We start from the raw sequence: 21,412 nt of genomic DNA on the forward strand, positions 1-21,412 counted from the left end.
TCCAAATGGATACATGAAGCTAGTTTAGGAAGGGATTCAGAGCCAGGGAAGAAATTTTAACCTTGACAGGATAAGGATGCAGGGTGCAGGATGCTAACCTTAACACATCCTACATGCCAGGATGCAGGAGGACACAACTGGGAAAGAGTCTGGAATCCTGGTGGGCAGAAATCAGGACGTAGAGTGGAGTCATTTCAAATAGAAGTTAGGCCAGGTGCAGTGGCTCATACCTGTAATCCCAGCATTTTGGGAGGCCGAGGCGGGCAGATCACCTGAGGTCAGGAGTTCAACACCAGCCTGGCCAACATGGCAAAACTCCATCTCTACTAAAAATATAAAAACTAGCCAGGTGTGATGGCGGGTGCCTATAATCCCAGCTACTCAGGAGGCTGAGGCAGGAGAATTGCTTGAAGCCAGGAGGCAGAGGTTGCAGTGACAGCCTGGGCAACAGAGCAAGACTCCGTCTCAAAAAAAAAAAAAAAAAAACAAACAGAAGTTGAAGGAATGTGGGCAACTAACTAGGAGGGAGAACAGAGAGAGTAGGGCTTACAAATGATTGTGAGATTTAAAACCAGGAACTGGGTAATTGAATGAATGAGTTTGTCATTGATCAGCAGGACAGGTGGAAGGGAAGCTGGTTGAGGGGGAAAATTATGAGTTTGGTCTTGGACTTGGAAGTTTGAGATGATGGTAAGGCCACCATATACACACATAAGAGAGACAGTTGGAGATGTCAGATTAGAGGACTTGTGCGATCCTGGGTATGGAGATGAGTGTAGGAGTCGTCACTAGGCAAGCCCTAGTTACAGCTAGTGTTTCTGTTGCCCATATCAGGCAGGAGAGCTGGATGTCGTGATATGCATTCAAACTCAGTGACTTTAAAATGGAACTCATGATCTTACTTCCCCAAAACTGTTCCTTCCATGATTTCTTTTTTGACACCATACTCTAATGGTCAAGCCATTGGCATCATCATTCCTGTTGAATCCGTGTCATGCAGAAACTTATTCTTCCCCTTCCTTTCTGTATATTTTAATTCTACTGTGTTCTCTGTCTTAGTTAATGACAGCACCCTAGCCACCTATTCTGAAAGCCTCAGAGTCATTCTTTAAACTTCCTTCTTGCACCTGGCACATTCGTTGCATGACCAAGCCCTGCAACCTGTCTGTGGCTCTGCTGCCATCCCGGCACATGCATTCCCCCGGGCCCATCATTTCTCGCCATCTCTTGTCCAAATCAAGCTCATCTCCCACGTGATACTATATGGCCTCCTAATGGCCTCCTAGCCATGGCAGAGTGAACTCCTGAGACAGATTTTGTTGCATGTTTGGTTACACAGTCTGTAAAATTCTGCTTTTTTATTCTTTTCATTTTTAGAGTTTCTAAAGCATTTCTCATTGACCGAAAATTTAATGTCCTAAGCCTCATTCTGTATTCCTGGACTTTTTACAAATGATCATGAAGCTTACAGGTGTATTTTTCTGGGCCTGGTTTTCTCCTATATGCTGAGAGGGCCGAGTGGAATCTGATCCTTGCCTCTGTCTTGTCCCATAGATTCACCCATGTCTTGCCAAGACTCTGTTAATTGTCCCCAGCAGGCCTCCCTGCCACCATTTTCCACATTGTCACCTGAATGTTCATCCTGTATTGGAAATCTGATCATCTTAGGCCCTTTTGTGGTTCCCATTCCTACAGGGTAAAATCTATAGTCCTCCTGGCACACAAGGCCCTTGAGTTTAGTCTTGGACTTGATAAGTTTGAGCCGCAACCCATGCAGCCTCTCTGCTTCAGTGCCACCCCTCTGCTTGGCCATGCCTTCGGTGTAGCCAACAAGCATTGCAGGTCTATGCCACCATGCCTTTCCCTCTGCGATTCACTCCCCAGGACCACTCTCCTCTCCTCCTGGGAAACCCTCCAGTTCCCACATTACCTCCTTGAGGAAGTTCTCACTGTCTAAACTTTCCCTGGCGTTTGTTGCTTTCCTCCTGTGTTCAGTCACAATGCTTGGTAAGACTTCTTTTTAGCAGTGCTCGTGTGGTATTGTAATAGTTCCTTTATAAGCTTGCCGTACACATTAGATTAGATGCTTTTTAAGGGTAATGTTTAGTACCATGTCTGGTACATGCTATATGCCCAGATTATAGAAATACTTCCATTAACTTACGGAAGTAATGATCTGAAGGACACAGTGTATAGAAAGAAGGCTAGAGAGGTAAGAACCTAGTTAGGGAAATATCCGCAAGTGAGAGAGAAGAGGAGGAGGAGGAGGAGGAGGAGGAGGAGGAAGAGGAGGAGGAGCAGAAAGCATGTGGGAAGGAGGAGGAGGACAGCATGACATGGTGGTGTCAAAGGGAAGGATTTCTGGAAGGAGAGTGTTCTAATAGTGCCCGGTGCAACAGAGAGGTCCAGGAGAATAGAGCTGTGGAAAAGGCCACTGGATCATCAGTAAGAGAATCGTTGCTGACCTTGCAGAGAACAAGTCTCATAACTGGTTAGAAACCAAAATCAGATCACTGATGAGGAAGGAGTTCACTAATGGGGGAGAAATAAGGGTACTGGAGTCAAACACTTGAGAAATGTGGCCAACAAAAACAGCCAGGTGCAGTGGTGCGCCTCTGTAGTTCCAGCTTCTTGGGAGGCTGATGTAGGAAGATGACTTGAGCCCAGGAGGTCCAGGCTATAGGGTGCTATGATCATGCCTGTGAGTCACTGCACTCCAGCCTGGGCAACATAGTGAGACCCCCCATCTCTTCAAACAAACAAACAAAAGAAATGTGGCCAATTTCTTGAAGGGCAAACGGGTAAAGACAACGTGCCAGTGTAGACACTGAGAAGGGACTTAGCAAAAGGGAGAGAGCAACAGTGGTGACCAGCCCTCTAGATCGTGAAAAAAGGGCACTGATAGATGTGTTATTATTAAAACACAAGAAGGGAGGCCACTTCTGACACTCGAGGGAGCAGACTGGGTAAAACTCAGTTATTTTTCTCTAGGGACAGAATGAGAGGAAATATAGCTTAAGGGGGAAAAAAAATCTGAGAATTTTAATGGGAGTACCCCAACTGTTTTAAATGAAAGGCGACTTGCTCTTTATAGAGTTGGTTAATGTTACCAGTAAATGCTCATTACCGTAGTGTAAATAACACTTTACCAAGCATTTCAGAGACCACTTAACAAATAATGGAGGGGCAAAGGCTGTTGCTCTGGTGAAGTTCAGAGCCAAAAATGAGAAAAGAAGTTAGATAAATTCACAATAGGAAGAGATCTATAAATATGTTATCATATAGGGAATATAATGACAATGCGAAATAGTTTAATCTGTATTTGAAATATTTCATGGAAGAAATGAATCTTCAGTTTTCACGGAGGAGAAATACACAGTTTGGTGGAGGGGATTGGAAATGATACTGCAGGCTCAGGGGATGGCATGTGTGAATGATTAGTCTTTGTAAGAAAATCGAAATTTAAATGAATGGCTTATGGGTCCTCCCTCTTCCCTGGGCTTGCACTGAAGAGGGGTGGTCTGTGAGGATTTAACAGTTAACACTCTGTTCCACAGAGACTGAACTCAAGTTCGAGTGCTTATCATCCTGGCCAGACGAGGAAATTCCTCTATGATCTTGCAAAATCCTAGCTGTGGTTCTTGAATTTGATCCTAGATTTCTACCACCCGAGATAAGAACTTGTTCACACGTGAAGCTGTCTAGAGCCACGAAGGGGGGGGAATGTGCTTTGAATTTCCTGAGTAGAATAGACTGGCCCCTTTAAGAGGAGCTGCGGGTAATGTCAGGATGGTCTTTTGTGTGACTAGGAAAACATGAATGAGGTGCGTTAGGAGATTCCGGCTTCCTTAGATCATCAAAGTCTTGAAATAACATGATTTCTTTTCCTGGAACCTCTGTTAAGACCAGGAAACATTAACTTTTTAAAAAGTGCATTTTTAAGACCTTTAAAGGAAGTCCTTTAGGAATTTTAAAGGACTGAAAATAGGTGAGTGAGAGAAGGAAAGAGAAAAAGTGAAAACTTTCGTACTTGGAGAATAACAAACAAGAAAAACTCTTGCTTTATATAGTGGCCACGGTATTTTTGCCTTTTATGTTGAATCAGTAGCCTAATAAGTACTATAGCAATAGCTCATATGAAAGTGCAGTTTCTCATGCATGCGGTTTGTCGCAGCAACAACTAAAAAGTTTTCACGTGGAAGGAATTTTGCCTTATGTGAAGAGTAACATATGTATTGGGTAAAAACCTTCACATCAGTATCACAAAAGAGACAGAATTATCAGGGTTTTTTGTTTTGTTTTGTTTTTTAAGAAAAAAAATAAGTGTTGCTGGGAATGTGAAAAAAAACTGAAAACCTGAACAAAAAATCAGCGTTGCTTGGATGTGAAAAAAAACTGAAAACCTGAACATAAGCCATAGGGGAAAATAATTATACAGTTGCGTTGTGAATGCATTAGTGGCCTCTGCAGTAGTAGCTGCGGCTCTGGCTTTAGATCTGCAGCATAACCCGTTTTCCATGACTGTAGAATCACTAATAAAACTTTTTTTATGGTTTGTTATTCATCCTGGGTAGGTCTGAATGAAGAAATCGCTTTAAAAGAAATCTTGAGTGGCATTTCAGTTGAAGAAGACTAGTTACTTTTGTTAGTAGATTTAGCCTATTTAAAAATAATAATAAAACAGAAACTATAGTGGCCTCTGTAAATAGCCCGTGAGACCACCCAGTAAAAATGTCACGCTGCCACTGTGTCACTTTCGGTAACCCCAGATTTATCGCTCCTTGTGTGGATGACAGGGCTTGATCCTCTTGCTTTGTCCTAGTCATTTACAATATGATTAAAAAAAAAAAAGTCTGTAAATCTCACATGAAAATAGAGTGAGATTTTACTGTTTTATTTGTATTTTACCTTAGCCTTCATTTAGCAGTAGTAGAAAGAAAAACATTTACTGTTTCGGTGTCAATTTACATGGCAAAAGGAGACCTACTCATCAGAAATATTATCAGCCCAGTTAATAGACTGAATTGGAGTAATGCTGCTTAAACAAATGTGGGCATTATTAAGAAGGTAATTAAGGTTTAAATGAGAGTCACCCTTATTTCACCTTTATAATTAGTGTCTCTTCACTGTAGTCACAGCTCAGGCATCACGTCTGTCTGAAGGACCAAGCAGCCAGGGGAAGAGAGGTTTACGTCAAGATTTTATAACTTAACAAATATTTGATGACACACATTTAAAAATCATCTTACATGTTTTAAATGGAAAACAGACCATTACCATGAAAAAATAAACATTGAATTGGATTGTATGTAAATTATACCTCAATAAAAATAAAAATAGGCCTTCCTCTTCTAGTTATCTTCTCCTTCAGTCAAAATATGCACATCCTACCCCCCTGGTCTCTTCATTCTGTGTTCAAAACATTCATGGGGTAAATCCTCCCGCATCCCTCCTCCCCACTGAGTGGCAAATGAATCATCTGTTTTCTCCAAAGTAGGATAGTAAATTCAAGCCTCGTGAAGGAAAGGATATGATGACCTCATTTTTTTTTAAGTGGGACTTTTTTTCTTTTTTCAATGTTTTGACTTTTTATTACGGAAGCTTTTAAACATACACAAAAGTAGGGAGAAGAGTACACAGATCCGCCATCTACCCATCACCCTGCTTCAGCAGTTTCCCGCAGTTTGCCAGGGTGACTTCTTCTTGGCAGCATCTTCAGTATAAATACTCTGGCTTTTTCTTCTTGTTAAAACTCAGTTTTGCAGAGCTTGCAGCTCGCAAGGCCCCTCTTTGCGTTTCACCCAGCGGAGGTTCATCTGGTTCCTTGTTTCACGGCCACAGACTGTACCCAACGCCCTTAAAATCCACAACTCTACCGACCCCAGTTTTGTATTTATATAGGGCAAAATTTTAATCAACACTCTTTTTGCTTACATATGATTCAATCCAGTTTATTTTAAATAACAGAACACTATAGCATTCAAGGTTCCCACTTCCCAAAGGACACGTGGGTGAACCTATGGACAGAACCAAGGACAAGATCCATTTACACTCTGCCCCATCATGTAGGGCAGGCCCAGAAAAACGTGCTCATAGACCTTATGATGATTTGTGAAAAGGCCAGGCACTATTAGCATTTTACCAAGACTTAACAACATAGAATGAGGCAGAATATGTGTCAAACACATTAAATTTCAACTCAATGAGAACTGCTTTGAAACGCTCTAAAAGGGGGCAAGAATGCGACTCTACAAGCTGCATGACAGAAAATGTGTAAGAGAATGTGTCTCTGCAGTCCACTCTGCTAGGACAGTGTTTCCAGGACCACTGACTCAGAAGGGTGACTTTTATACTGCTGATGATTCTGTCTTGATTTGCAAGTGGATTTTTCCAGATGTCTCATAAATGGAGTTTTGATAAAGATGGGAAAGTAGAGTTTGAAATTGTATTCTCTGGTACGAACTTAGAGTACCAATATTCTGAGCTATAAGCTGAAGACCAATTTATACGCTTAGACAGCCTGTTGGGAAAAGGGTACTAAGGTAACAGCTCTTGGGTTGCTGGAATGGAGCTGGCTAAGAAGTGGGCCAAAGGCGAGAGCAGAAATCTCTAGAAAGACGTCCGGTCTTGCTACAGTACTACATCTGAAAGCCTCTCTCTGTTATATACCTTGTATTGTGGGAACATTTTTTAAAAAATTGTTTTTATCATTGTGACCTAGTATTTCTCTCTTCCAATAAAGTTTTCCTTTATTAAAAAACCTTTTAACCACTTTATAATTGAAATGAACTTGTGTTTCATTTATTCATTATTAAAAGGCATGTATCTGCCATCACTTTATTCTTGTTTAATTGACTCAGAACTACAAGAGAAAACTTTGGTAAGACTATACATAATTCCTTAATGTGTGGTTTTACAAGTTAAGGAGTGGCTTGAGCTGAATTATGTTCATACATATTATTAAAATAGCATTGACTAGATACTCTTTTTTCCCCAAACTCACAGAAAAGCCCTGTACTGTCACAAGTGCCATTCAATGGGCATGTTAGCTACCAGGTCCTTTTCCTCACCCTGAAGAGCCCATTAACATGTTCAATTTTTGACACTTTAATTTGCTCTCATTATTTTCAGATTTGAAACAAATCAAATTATCCTACAACGCTCTCCCTTTTAAAGAGTGCGGTGTGCGCTCATTGTTCTTGTGGAGCTGCTTATGTCGTTTACATTTTTCTTCTGGAAAGTGTCATTCTTTTTTCCCGACCAGCAGAAAGCACTCTGAAAGTCAGGAGCGGTGTAGCTTCCCACAGCCAGCTGACTTACAGTATATTTAAAGGCAGATTTAATTGGGAGAAAAGAACTGTCTTTTCAGTAATGATGCCAGTTAACACTGCAGAGCTAGGAGAGGAGGGACAGTTCTGCAGAATAAACAATTTAACTGTTCAAGTTGGGTTTTGTTTCATATTTTTGACCCAGTGTTGGACATTCTATTCTTTAATTATCTTGGGCTTTTCTCAGGAAGAAACTAAAAGTCGTGATTTTGTGTGTGTGTGAAATGTCAAATTTGAAGCTTTTTTGAATAAGGAAGACACAACTTAAAGTCCGCGGTTGTACTTATTGAGCAATTGTGGTCATTTTCACATAGTCCTTCTGTCAAATTCTGAGGTTGGAACTCTAATAACCTGATAATCTTTTAGAATATAAAACCAGGACCAGCTGCCAATATAAACTGTCATTTTCCTTTCATGCCGTACATTTTAACTTTTTTGAAAGTGAAATATTATTTGGTGACTTTTCAGTTTTTTAACTGATCTTTAATAGGTAACGAAAGTCATTTCTAAATACAACTGCTTTCTCTGATTAACTTTAGAAAGATCACACTTTACATCTTTATAAGGAAATTTTTAAAGGCCTGCCTTTTTGAAAAGCAAATGTAATTTGAATTCCATTTTAATAATACTGATAAAATATGGTTGACTTCGTAGTCTGTTCACTATGTGAAGTATGGAAAAAGGATCAGATCTAGTTATGTTACCCTGCCTTCTTTGGAACTTTCTTTTGGCTAGATTTCCGTAATATGTCATCCTAACTTCTCCTCAGTTGCCTCCTGCCTATCTGGACTTCCACCAGATTTCTTGGCCTCCATCTCCTCCTCTGCCTGTCTGAGTGTGGGCATCACCCAAAGGGCAGGTTTTAGAACCTCTTCTCATTTTAGGAAACTTCCCTAAGGAAGTTTCCGCATTTGCACCTCTGTCTGAGAGCATGCCCCACTGTTCAGACCCACTGAGCAACGTGATCTGCTAGCCAGGGGTCCTAGTGAGCTCTGGTTGCTGTAACAATATCCCTTGGACAGGTTGGCTCCTAAACACAAAAGCTTATTTCCCGTAGCTCTGGAGGCTGGGACATCCAAGATCAAAGCACCAGCAGATTCAGGGTCTGGGGAGAGCCTGCCTGATTCCTAGTTCGTTGACACCCATCTTTGTACTGTGTCCTCCCATGGTGGAAGGGGCCAGGGACCTCACTCAGAGCTTTTAGAAGGGCACCAGTCCCATTCTTGAGGACATTCTCTGCCAGAGGTCCCGTCTTCTAATAACCTTGGGGGTTAAGATTTCAACATATGAATTTGGAGGGGGCACGGATAGTGTCTAGCAATATTTGGAGTCTAGCAATAGTTCCTCCTTGAAGTCCCGCCAGCACCTTCAACCCAGCATGTCAGAAAGCACACTGCCCCACCGCTTCTGACTTGTGCTTAGCAAGAATTCACTATTTTCTGGTCATTCCATCTCAAAGCCTTGGGGTATCTCTGAGTCCCTTTTTTCCAATCCCCTGTCAATGGTTCCACTACACCCATCCCCTTCTCCATATCCACCACCCTCTTTCCAGGCCTGTTGTCTTTGGCCTTCACTTTTGCAGCATCCTCTTTTTTTTTTTTTTTTGTTAATCCCTTGACTTCACTGAGCAGAATTATTTCCTCAAAATTCAAGAGAAAAACACAATTGGGCGTGAATAGGGCCAAATGCTTCTGTGGAAAAAGGAAGAAAGTTAGCTTCTGGTTTTGGCATTTGGTAGATGACAAGTGACTGGTGTGAAAACTGACTCAGGAGAGCAGTGGGGACAGGGGGCAGGTGTAACGGGGTATGTAGTGAATGGGGGAGGATGTGGGACGCCGAGTGTGGCACTCTCAGGGTTCTGCAGGTGAAGGCAAGGAGGGAGAGAAGCCAGGAAGTGGGGAACAACTCTTCGTTTAAGAGAAGGGAGAGGCATGCCGTCTTTCTCTTCTGTGAAATTAAAGGAGTATTTTTTACTGTAGCAGAAACCAGATAATATATTATCAATTATTATCATTATGATATGTGTGTGTATGTTCAGAGATAGATATAGACATTTGGAGGATATATTTGTGTATTTTGTGTCTCAGGACACATAATCACCTTTGGTTAAATGTGCCACATGAAGGACAGTCAGAAGCCCTGATGATTGAAGTAAATATCTTTAGGGAGTAGAGTTCAAATGTTTATGAGTTCCTTCCACAAACATGAATTCAGTGTCACCTGTGTACCAGGCATTGAGCTGGCTTGGCACTGGGCTTGCAGAGATGAAGAGAGGAGAGCCCTGAGCTGCGGTTGCATGCAGGCAGTTGCATGCCGCCCAGACATGTCAATTAATTCTCTTAAACACTAGATGGATGAACGCCCAGAGAAGTCCATACTTAGCTCTTGTATAGATTAGGGCAGTTACATCATTGAGCAGAGTAGGTGCGGTAGGGACTTCCAGGCAAAGAAAAGAGAAAATCAGTACAGAGTGGGAAAGAGGCAGCATGGAGTAGCACAAACATATTGAATTTGAAGTTACAGAAATGTGTTAAAATTCCAGTCCAGGCCGGGCGTGATGACTCACGCCTGTAATCCCAGCACTTTGGGAGGCTGAGGTGGGTGGATCACAAGGACAGGAGATCGAGACCATCCTGGCTAACATGGTGAAATCTCGTCTCTACTAAAAATATAAAAAATTAGCCGGGTGTGGTGGCACATGCCTTTAATTCCAGCTACTCGGAGGCTGAGGCAGGAGAATCGCTTGAACCCGGGAGGTGGAGGTCGCAATGAGCCGAGATTGTGCCACTGCACTCCAGCCTGGGTGACAGAGCGAAACTCTGTCTCAAAAAAAAAAAAAAAAAAAAAAAAAATTCCAGTGCAGTGTCTTACTGCTAACCACATGGACTTGAGCAAGGTAGTTAACTGCATGGAGCCTCAATTACATCCTCTCTAACATAGATGAAATAATACTGGGTGCACAAAATTGTCATAAGGGTTAAAAATAAAATCCACTCCGTGGATGATAGCTCCTGTTGTTATTGCTGGTAATGACATCTGCACGGCCTGCCAAGGCTTCCTACGGCGCAGCGTGGCTGGAGACCAAGCCAGTTGATGAAGGCCCTTGTATGCTGTGCTAAGGAGTGAGAGCTGTCTCTCAGCGGGGCTGGAGTGTTGTTTAAGCATTTCAGTCAGGGAACAACATAATCAGATTTAAGTTTAAGAAGATCACTCTGACAGTGGTGTGAGGATGGATTAGAGAGCAGGAAAAAGTGGGGACAAAAAAATAGATAACTATTCTTCCCAATACAGTAATCATTACTTTCCCCAATTATGCCATAAAAGAAGCTGATAAGATCCTATTTGTTGGTAGCTATGAAAGTGGGAGGTGGGGGAAAGGCTACCTCATCAACAAGCACAGGAACTATTGCATTCATCCTTTTGGAAGTAGAACACAACAACAGAATTATAGACAATTCAAGAATGGAGAGATTTCCAAGCTCATTCTCAGACCTGGTTGAGTTGTAGATTTATGATCAAGTCTAATATCAAAGACACCCTAAAGCATGCAAGCTCATTCACAGACCATTTCACTTTTTAAATTAGTTCTTAGCCTGGGGTCCATTCACAGATAGGCTTCAGGCAATCTATGAATGTCCTACAGTGAGAGGCAAAATCATAAAACTATGGTTTTTCTCTTTCTAGGGAGTAACTACATAGCTTTCATCAGATTCTCAAAGGAGTCTAGAACCTCCCAAAAGGTTAAGAACCACTGTTTATCTGGACATAAAAAAGACTGGCATTGTGTTTGCAGGAATCTTTAATGGACACTAATTTAGCCATTGTGTCTGAACTCGTGTCTCCACCTGGATGTGTAATAGGCATTTCAAACTGAACCCAGCTGAGGCTGAGCTCCGGCTCCTCTCCCCCAACACCTGCCCTGTCTCTGTGAATGCCAACTGCACTCTTAGCTCCTCAGGCCGGAATCCCTGGGGTCCTGTTTTTTCCTCTCTCTGCTTCCACTCCTTCAGGGCCGTCATCTCTATTTCATACCTGGACCTGATCCTTCCTTCATCAGCTGCTACCACCGGGCCCCGCTCTCCATCTTCCCTTTCCTGGTGTTGCAGTGGCCTCTCCCCTGCTCTCTGCCTCTGCCTTGCCCCTCGGTCTGCTCTTCAGACAACAATGAAAGCAGCATCTGCTCCCCACCCCCCAGCAGCTTCCTGTCTATCTCTGGGCAAAATCTAAAGCCTTTGACCTGCGAGACTCCACGTGACCTGATGTGACTTGGACCCTGTTATGTCCTTGACTTCACTGCTGCTGCTTTGATCACTCTCAACAGTGACCTTATGGCTTCCACAAACACCATCTCGGAGTCATTCCACATGCAGTGGCCATTGCTTGGAAGGCTCTTCCTGTGGAAATTTACATGTGACTTGCTCTCTCTTGTCCTTCAGGTCTTCGTCCAGCTGGGCCTTCTTGGACCATCTGTTTAAAATCTCAATCCCCCCTTCCTCACACCACTCCAGAATGTCCCCTTCCCTGCTTTATTTTTCTTCTGCACTCATCACGGTTATATAGTACACTTACTGTTTGCTTATTGCCTACCTCCACCCCATTATAATCTAAGCATGTGAATGCAAGGATTTTTTTTTTTTTTTTTGAGACAGGGTCTCATTCTGTCACCCAGACTGGAGTGCAGTGACACAATCATAGCCCACTGCAGCTTCAAACTCCTGGGCTCAAGTGATCCTCCTGCCTCAGCATCCTAAGTAGCTGGGACCACAGGTTTGCACCCCCACACCCAGCTAATTAAATTTAAAAAAATTGTAGAAAAGATCTTACTATGTTGCCCAGGCTGATCTTGAATTCCTAGCTTCAAGTGATCCTCCTGCCTTTAGCCTTTGAAAGTGCTGAGATCACAGATGTGAACCACTGTGCCTGACCAGGGTTTCTTTTTTTTTTTTTTTTTTTTTTTGGTCTATTTTCTTTCATTGCTATGTCTAGAGTACCTATTGTAATTCTTGACACAGAGCAGGAACTCACTAATATTGACTGGATGAAATGAATTTTGTGAATTTGGCACTTTTGCTGTTACCACCCCATGCATTCTGCTCACTGTAACTTTCCATGTAGTATTTCTGTAATTACATTGGATTGTTTGAATGGACAATCCAGTGTCATTATAGAAATAGCACATGGAAACTACAAGTTCTTTTTCTAGTTCACCTCTTTACCTAACATAGTAATTGATGCAGTGGTAATTATTGGTCTTTGTGGTTTCCATTTCCCATATTAATCTGAATGCTATTTCAAACAGCTACTTGGCAAAGGAAAGAGTTCACCTCTGTCCATTTCTTACAAGTTCCTCAAGTTCCATACCATCCTCTCTGACTTTATAAAGAAATTCCTTTAAGGCTGCTATAATTTACTCAAATTATCATAATATAATTTTGAAAAATGTTATGCTGGTCAGATATTACAATTCCTATCCATCACAATGATATTCAGAGTGTAAGTGTACGTTGCAGGTGTCCTGAGGGAGCCATTTTCATTGCAATAGTGTTATGCTTTATTACATATGCTTTATTACATGCTTGTGGTTCTGTGCTGGGAATATGAGGCATTTTAATATATGATTGACATCTGCCAATTTGTCTATTTTATAACTTTGGAATTTTTTATACTAGGTATTCTTAAAGCAGAAAACATCTTGGCCTGACACACAGAAGTCTGATATTGTTTGCCTGAATGCTTTGGAACAAGAGTAATAAACTAGAGATCTCAGGCCTTTTTAGTGCCAGTTCATGGTGTAGAACTATTTTTCCAAGTGTGCTAATTATTAATGATATCTTTATTTTATACTGTTTCAGGTTTTACAAGATGAATTAGAAAACCGTTCTAATCAGGTGCGATGTGCAGAGAAAAAATTACAACACAAAGAATTGGAGTCACAGGAACAGGTACCCTCTCCTTTACTATTTGACTCTCTTGTTTACTTTCTCTAGGTCAAGAAGTGTGTGCAGCCAGGTGCAGTGGCTCACACCTGTAATCTCAGCACTTTGGGAGGCCGAGGTGGGTGGATCACCTGAAGTCAGGAGTTCGAGACAAGCCTGGCCAACATGGTGAAACCGTGTCTCTACTAAAAATACAAAAATTAACTGGGTGTGGTGGCAGGTGCCTGTAATCCCAGTTACTTGGGAGGCTGAGGCAGGAGAATTACTTGAACCCGGGAGGCAGAGGTTGCAGTGAGCCAAAATTGCACCGTTGCACTCCAGCCTGGGTGACAAGAACAAAACTCCTTCTCAAAAAAAAAGAACAAGTTTACACATTGCCTGTTTCAGTTAAGATGCTTTGGGTGCAAGTAACAGAATATCCCACCCATGGTTGACATAAAAAATAAAGCAATTTATTACCTCACAGAACAAGAAGTCCACAAGTAAAGCATTCTCATGACTCTCCCTCCGGTGCTAGCTTCATTCTAGAACCAACTTCAAGATGGCTGCAGCAGTGCCAGGCATTCTGCCCAGATCTGCACTATTCGGAGGCAGAAAGGGGCTGCCAGTTTCTAGGGCCTAATGAGTAAGGAAATCTTTCCTGGAAACTACCCCCTCCCTTTACATGTCATTGGCCAGAGAAGGTCACATGCTTAGCCTGGCATACCCAGTCCCTGGCTAAAGAACTGAGTATACAAAACTAGCCTAGAATAATCAGGACCCACCTGCTGGTGATGAAACTGGGAGAAGAATGAAAACTGGAACAAAAAGGAGGGGAAATGGAGTGTTGAGTATGCAGCCAACAGTGTCTGCTATGTCATCATTTCAAAATAAATGGATATTATTTTGCTTAGAGGCATAAATCACATTTTCTTTTGAATTTTAGTTTTCTCCTCTTTCTTTCCATTCTTTTCAAAATAATGTAATATAACCCAGAATAGTATGGCTATGACAATAGCTAATGACCTATTTTATTTTTAAATGACAGCATTATTTTCACCCAACTCTTCTGGTTATAATAAATTACACTTAGTGGTATTGACAATTTAAACTAAAAAGTCAACATGTATCACTAGAGACCATGAATCTTGATGAAACCCTTTATAAATGCATTGCCCTCAGCCATTGAGTATAGCGTTGCTAATATTGATCTAAGTGCCACCAATCCATTATGTACAGAAACAGTCATAGGAATTGACAGATGTTTACACATTGGTTGTAAAACTCAGTACAGGAATATTGGCATATTATATTAGCTTATTCTGAATTTGGGGGAAGGGGAAACACAAAAGTAAGGCTGATAGGGAAGGTTTTCTTTTCTTCTTTAATCTCTGGAGATGTTTACAAACAGGATCCCACGATAGAGGATTGTACAAAATGATGAAAGTAAGCACCTAATAGATGCTGACTGTTAATACTTACTGAATTGACTTGCCCTCCTATAATTCCTTCCTACTCTCTAATAAACTCTGTGTCATATGTATATCACATATGTATGTACATATCATGTATATGAGATGCATAAATATACATATATACATATACGTTTTATTATAATGTCTATGTAATACACCCAACAATAGGATAACAAAATAGAATAATACTAGAATAAAAAATTAATAATAACTAGGCCAGGCGCAGTGGCTCACACCTGTAATCCCAACACTTAGGGAGGCCAAGGTGGGCAGATCAACGAGGTCAGGAGTTCGAGACCAGCCTGGCCAACATGGTGAAACCCTGTCTCTCCTAAAAATACAAAAATTAGCCGGGCGTGGTGGCAGGTGCCTATAGTCCTAGCTACTCAGGAGGCTGAGGCAGGAGAATTGCTTGAACTGGGGAGGCGGAGGTTGCAGTGAGCCAAGATCACGCCACTGCACTCCAGCCTGGGAGAGCAAGACTCCATCTCAAAAAAAAAAAAAAATTAATAATAACTATACCTTATCAAATGCTGACAAGATGACAGACACTGTACAATAAATGTTACACATACTGGTTTATTTAATTTTCACAATAACCGTGTAAGATCAGTATTATCATCTGCATTTTGTGAATAGCATGCCAAAATCCAGAGTGATTAACTCATCCAAGATCACACAGCAGTAGATCCAAGATCACACAGTAGTAGAAGAGTATTCAGTTCCAGGTTTATCTGAACTCCAAACTTTTGCTCCTTCCATGACAATTTTCAAGTTACATATCTAGCAAATAAAAAAAAAACTGGATAGCAATGATAGAGAAAGTAAACTTATCAAGGATGGCAGGCAAACAGACATTGTATTCCTGCTTCCTGGTAGAGGAGCAAATGCCATTGACTTTCCATGGGCGGAGAAAAGCAACGAGCAAAGGAAACACAAGCACAGCACACTTGCCCATCATGTGCCAAGTCAAAGAGATGAAAATGCCTCCTCGGATGGGAGCATGGATTTGTTCATGTCAAATCAGCAGGTCTAATTGTCACTGAAGGTCAACTGAGCCCCATCGTCTGTAGATGATGCTTGTAATTAAAAGAAGGAGAAGAGACAAGCTTCTTAAAGGCAGGAAAAGGTGCTCCCTGGAGGACTGGGGCTTCTCTAGTTTGTGGTAAAATATGACTTAAGGTAAAACTTTTGTTGACATCAATTTAATTCATGGCAAAACTTCACACAGAAAATTCCATAATATATTGAGAGTAGGGAAATTAAGAAATCCCAAATGAACAATAGAGAAGGATTCAGGAACTACTTTCAGTCTTTTTTTATTGACTTCTTTTTGATCATCAAAGTTACTTTCATCTTTGTAGTGACAATAGCTTTTTAGAATATTTCTTACACTAATTCCTGATATCTTCTATTAGGCTACAGTTTACCAAAGAAATGTGAGGAAATACCCATGGGTAAAGCTGAATATTTCATAATCTTTGTAACCAAGAGATGTTGGGTTCTTTCCACAAGGTCCTAGGACGTAGCTGAAAAAAAAAAAAAAAAAGCCAGTTGTTTCAATTAAACTGCATAACAAATAATAGATATTTAACAAATACTATTCATCCATATTTAACTTAATCTTTTATCTAAATTTGACCTATGTCCCCCTTTAAATCTGTGACACTAACACAAGTAGTCAAAAATAATTAGAACTAGGCTGGGCACAGTGGCTCATGCCTGTAATACCAGCACTTTGGAAAGCCGATCACCTGAGGTTAGGAGTTTGAGACCAGCCTGTCCAACATGGTAAAATCCTGTCTCTACTAAAAATACAAAAATTAGCCAGGCGTGGTAGCGGGCGCCTGTAATCCCAGCTACTCGGGAGGCTGAGGCAGGAGAATCGCTTGAACCTGAGAGGTGGAGGTTGCAGTGAGCCGAGATGGTGCCATTGCACTCCAGCCTGGGAGACAGAGCAAGACACCATCTCAAAAAAAAAAAAAAATTAGAACTATTGTCATAGACACTTTTTAGGATCTGCTAAATATGAGTTTACTAAGGATATCTAAAATGTTGAGATTGTTACATTATGAATGTATTTTTCACTGTTCATCAAAGCAACTTCAATAACAGTAGCTAGCCTCACATCAGCCAATCGAACAACTAAAATGTGTTTGAAACAGCCCCTGAGGACTATCTTCTCTTTCTTTTCAAGCAAATATTATTATCCTGATACTGGTTGCATTAAGGAATCAAAATTGAAACTGGCAGAATTACAAAAGACAATCCTAAGCTGCTTTTTTTAACTTGCTTTAAAAATGTTTAAATGGTTTCTGGTTTTCATTTAAGAAAAATTTCTGTGTTTTGATTCTATAAAAACAAGAAATGAATGAGGCATTGTAAAAGTTATGTTTTTAATTAAAAACCAAAAGCTGCTTCTCATCAGGTCTTGATGGGTGGCATCTTTGCTGTCCACCACATGCCTTGGTGCCACCAACTCTCCCTTCTGTCCCCTCAAGCGGACAGATCAGCACACAGAGTCCCCAGGGAAGATGTGCTCATTGTGGGGCACAAAGGGTTAACTTTCTCCTTGGGCAGATTCAAGAGAAATAACACTAATAGAATCAGAAAATAAATTTTCTAAGTCAGCTTTACAAAAACGTGATGTTTTCTCTAATCAATAAACAGCAATTTAAAATCACCATTATTTTTATTCATAGGAGGAGGTAATAATTTCTAATTCCAGTTTATTCTGAGCAAGAACCCCATAACTTCATCAAAGAAGGGAGATCAGAGCTTGAGTCAGACTTTTTCATTGTGCAAAGAAACTGAGTCATCAGGAAGGATGTGACTTCCCTAATGTACAACACACTAGTGGCAGACCCAGGGTAAGTCTGTAAGTGGTCTGCTTACTCCCAGAATATTATTTTCCACTGCATTAAACACTGCGTAAAATGGATATATGCCATCTGTCACTCGGGTGCAGGTACAGATTAAAATATTATGGGTAAAACTAAAATTCACTTAGTTTCATTATTCACAATGGGGAGCAAACAATGTTTCGTTATTCACAATGAGACTAGATAATTTGGTTTGATAAATTATAGAAAAGAAAAGGAAGAAAATAAATAGTCTAAAAGTTTTCTTGTTATTCTTAACACTGTGTAAAGCATGTATCTATAACAAAGACACCAAACAATGTCAGATTCTAACATACCAATCTGTGGATATTAACATACACAGAGCAAAACTCCCTGCTTCAAACTGGCTATCTTAAAATTTGAAAGTATGAATAGCTTTAATTACATTGATCACTCAGTTTCCCAGAAGGATATTTTATTAAACAAATTAGTGAGAAAAAAACAATCCTTTAGAGATGTTCTAATAAATAAAATACAATGCTGAGTGTTTCACAGGAGACTCAGTCTTTTTTTACTCAACATTTTATTCTTTTAACAGGTGTATTTTGCTAAACAGTGTTAGGTCTGAGAAGAAACGAAGATGAATAAGTTATAGATTTTGCCCTCAAGGAGTTTACAGTCTGACAGAGTAAATGGGATGTGTATAAAATGTAGACCCCAGGCATGGAATGGAAGTTGGTGTTGGTTTTGTTTTTGTTTTTGTTTTTGTTTTTAATGATGGAGTCTCGCTCTGTCGCCTAGGCTGCAATGCAGTGGCACTATCTTGGCTCACTGCAACCTCTGCTTCCCGGGTTCAAGTGATTCTCCTGCCTCAGCCTTCCGAGTAGCTGGGATTACAGGCGCCCGCCACCACGCCTGGCTAATTTTTGTATTTTTAGTAGAGATGGGGTTTCACCATATTGGCCAGGCTGGTCTCGAACTCCTGACCTGGTGATCTGCCTGCCTCGGCCTTCCAAAGTGCTGGTATTACAGGCTGGAGCCACCGCACCCAGCTGGAAGTTGGTTCTTTTTCTAAATGGCTTGGAGGCTCAGAATCACAATATGCAGAAAGAATGCAAGCACTGGTCCTTCCTTCCATCTTCCCTGATCCTATGGGAAGGAAGGAGAGGATCTTTAACCAGGAAGAGGTTAGGGTCCCACTGCCTAGGCAGTGTGTGGCACTTGCTAATTTGGGGTTGTTTCAAGAGCTTGCAGCCCTCCGGGGAACCGGGTCCTTCCAAAGCTGGTCGGCAGGGATCAGCATTCTGCCAGCCTTCTCTTGAAGGCTCCTGGCTTCTACCTTGTCTTGCTGTCTTGGGTTGCCCCTGGGGTCCTCTTTGGTTTTCTGCTCAGTATTTTTTTGCAGCCAGCTGGTTTAGTTCTAAGTCTCATCTGGTTTTGCAAGCATTAAAGGTCTGGACTGTGCAGGCACAAGTGACTCATAAATTATTTTAAAATAGCTAAAAGTCACACTTTAACATTTCGATCGCAGCTTTGCAGCAACCAACTTCATATTTAAGGCCTAGACACATCAACTAATTTAGGAGAGACACTAGTGACCAAAGATGGTCTCCATGGTAATTGTGTGTGTTTAGGGGTTGCAGGGTGGGGAAAGAGGTTCCCTCGTGGGCTGCAGAGTCCCAGATACCCTCACCAAGGCACAGGGAGAGAAACCAGAAGAGGCTTCAGGGACTGTCGTGATCTAGTGGGAAAAGTGCTGCTGGTTTTCAGTCCACCTCTGTCACTACTAATCATGTGATCATGGGTAAGCCACTCAACCTTTCTGGATAATGGGTTCCTAATCAGTAAAATGTTAGTAAAATATCTTCCCACAGGGTTCTTGGGAATATCAAAACAAGATAAAGTGTGTAAAAATACTTCAAAAACTATCAAACATCATAGAGATGCAACGTGTGTGATTATAGTTGTTTATAGCGGAGAAGGGAACATCTGGGCTGGGCATTAACAGAGAGGAAGGACATTCTAGTTAGAGGGCAGAGTGAAGAGCAGAACATGTCGAGTGTTCAAGGGACATTGAGTAACATCTTGGCCAGAAGGTGTGATATCAGTGAAGAGGAAAACAAGACCAGAAAGTTCGTTTTGTTCATTTCATCCATTAAAAAAAGGGAAGAGGGATCCTTTGTTACTGAGCATCTACTCTTTATTGAGCGCTGTGTTGTGTGTCAGGACCAGCAGCCAATTCTGGATGGAATGCTGAGCAGTTCAGTCATTCGTTAGAAAGCAGTTGTCAGCAATGAGGGACTTTTTCTTTGCTGGGGAGTGCTAGATGACTGAGGTTATATTTTACAAAGATTAGTCCAGCAGGGAAGATGAATAAGAAATGAAAGGAGACCAATTCAGAGGTTATGGCCTAAAATTCACATCACTGGTCACAAGAGAAATACGGAAGGCTTGAGCTGGATATTGTCAAAAGGGGTAGAAAGAAGAGGGTAAATGTGAAGATGCATTTAAAAGCAAAAATTCAGGCTGGGCGCGGTGGCTCATGCCTGTATTCCCAACACTTTGGGAAGCCGGGGCAGGTGGATTACGAGATCAGGAGCTCAAGGCCAGCCTGACCAAGATGTTGAAACCCTGTATCTACTAAAAATACAAAAATTAGCTGGGCACGGTGGCAGGTGCCTATAATCCCAGCTACTCAGGAGACTGAGGCAGGAGAATTGCTTGAACCTGGGCAGCAGAGGTTGCAGTGAGCTGAGATTACACCACTGCACTCCAGCCTGTGTGACAGAGTGAGACTCCATCTCAAAAAAAAAGAAAGAAAGAAAAGAAAAATTCAGGCCTGGTGTGGTGACTCATGCCTGTAATCCCAGCACTTTGGGAGGCTGAGACAAGCAGGCTGCTTGAGCCCAGGAGTTCCAGACCAGCCTGGCCAACATGGTGAAACCCCGTCTCTTAAAAAAAAAAATGCAAAAATATTAGCCAGGTGTGGTGATGTGCACCTGTAGTCCTAGATACTCAGAAGGCTAAGGTAGGAGGATCCCTTGAGCCAGGGAGGCAGAGGTTGTAGTGAGCCAAAATTGCACCACTGTACTCCAGCCTGGGCTACAGAGGGAGATCCTGTCTCAAAAAAAATGAAAAATAAAAAAAAGGAAAAATTCACAGAATATAGAGATTTAGAGAGTGGAAGAAAGGAATATGTTGAAAATAATACCTTTTTTAATTGATAAGCTGGTGTATAGTGGACAATGACACTATCATTTTTTTAGATGTTGCATCCTAGATGCCAGCAGGAGGACATTCATCTGGAGGCGTTTAAATGAAAATCTGACTCCAGAAGTCAAGAAAGAGCCCTAGGACTTTAAGCATGTCAGAGTCGTCTTGATGCAGATATAGCAGAAGCCCAGAATGTGTGGATATAAGAGGGCCATGAGCAGATTGGTAGGCAGGGTCACAGCCAAGGGACCAGAGAAAATAGAGGAGGATGCGAAGAGGATTGAAAAGGAATGGGCAGGAAGAGCAGAGCCAGGAGAATTTAAAGGCAGGAAAACCAAAGAGAATTTCCTACTAGACATTATGCCCCTTAGGGTAAGGACCCGATCTGTCATCTTCATGGCATCCACCAGCGCTTGTTGAATTGAATCACTCTGTAAGGCCTTTGCTTTCCAGAGCCCCTATCCTCAAAACAGCCCTGCCCACCTGATGTCCCACTTTTATCCATCTGTGCCTTTGCAGCACTTTCTGTGGCTCCCTGATATGGTTAGACTTTGTGTCCCCACCCAAATCTCATCTTGAATTGTAATCCCCTGGTATTGAGGGAGAGACCTGGTGGGAGGTGACTGGATCATGGGGGG

The 21,412-nt window shown here is 41.6% G+C and overlaps 1 protein-coding gene across 41 annotated transcripts in view; it reads left to right on the forward strand.

Moving 5' to 3' along the window:
- The window catches only part of CEP112 (centrosomal protein 112), a 562,721-nt gene that overhangs the window by 495,812 nt on the left and 45,497 nt on the right, over nucleotides 1-21,412 (forward strand). For all 41 annotated transcript variants that reach the window (XR_008679796.2, XR_010133740.1, XR_010133744.1 and 38 more), the window contains one exon: nucleotides 13,181-13,270. Coding sequence is in view for 23 of the 41 variants with exons in the window: in XM_031011060.3 (XP_030866920.3) it covers nucleotides 13,181-13,270 (90 nt within the window). In the remaining 18 variants the exon portion in view is untranslated. The remainder of the gene's footprint in view (nucleotides 1-13,180; nucleotides 13,271-21,412) is intronic.

Source organism: Gorilla gorilla, chromosome 4, assembly GCF_029281585.2.
Source record: "Gorilla gorilla gorilla isolate KB3781 chromosome 4, NHGRI_mGorGor1-v2.1_pri, whole genome shotgun sequence".
Taxonomy (NCBI): domain Eukaryota; kingdom Metazoa; phylum Chordata; class Mammalia; order Primates; family Hominidae; genus Gorilla; species Gorilla gorilla.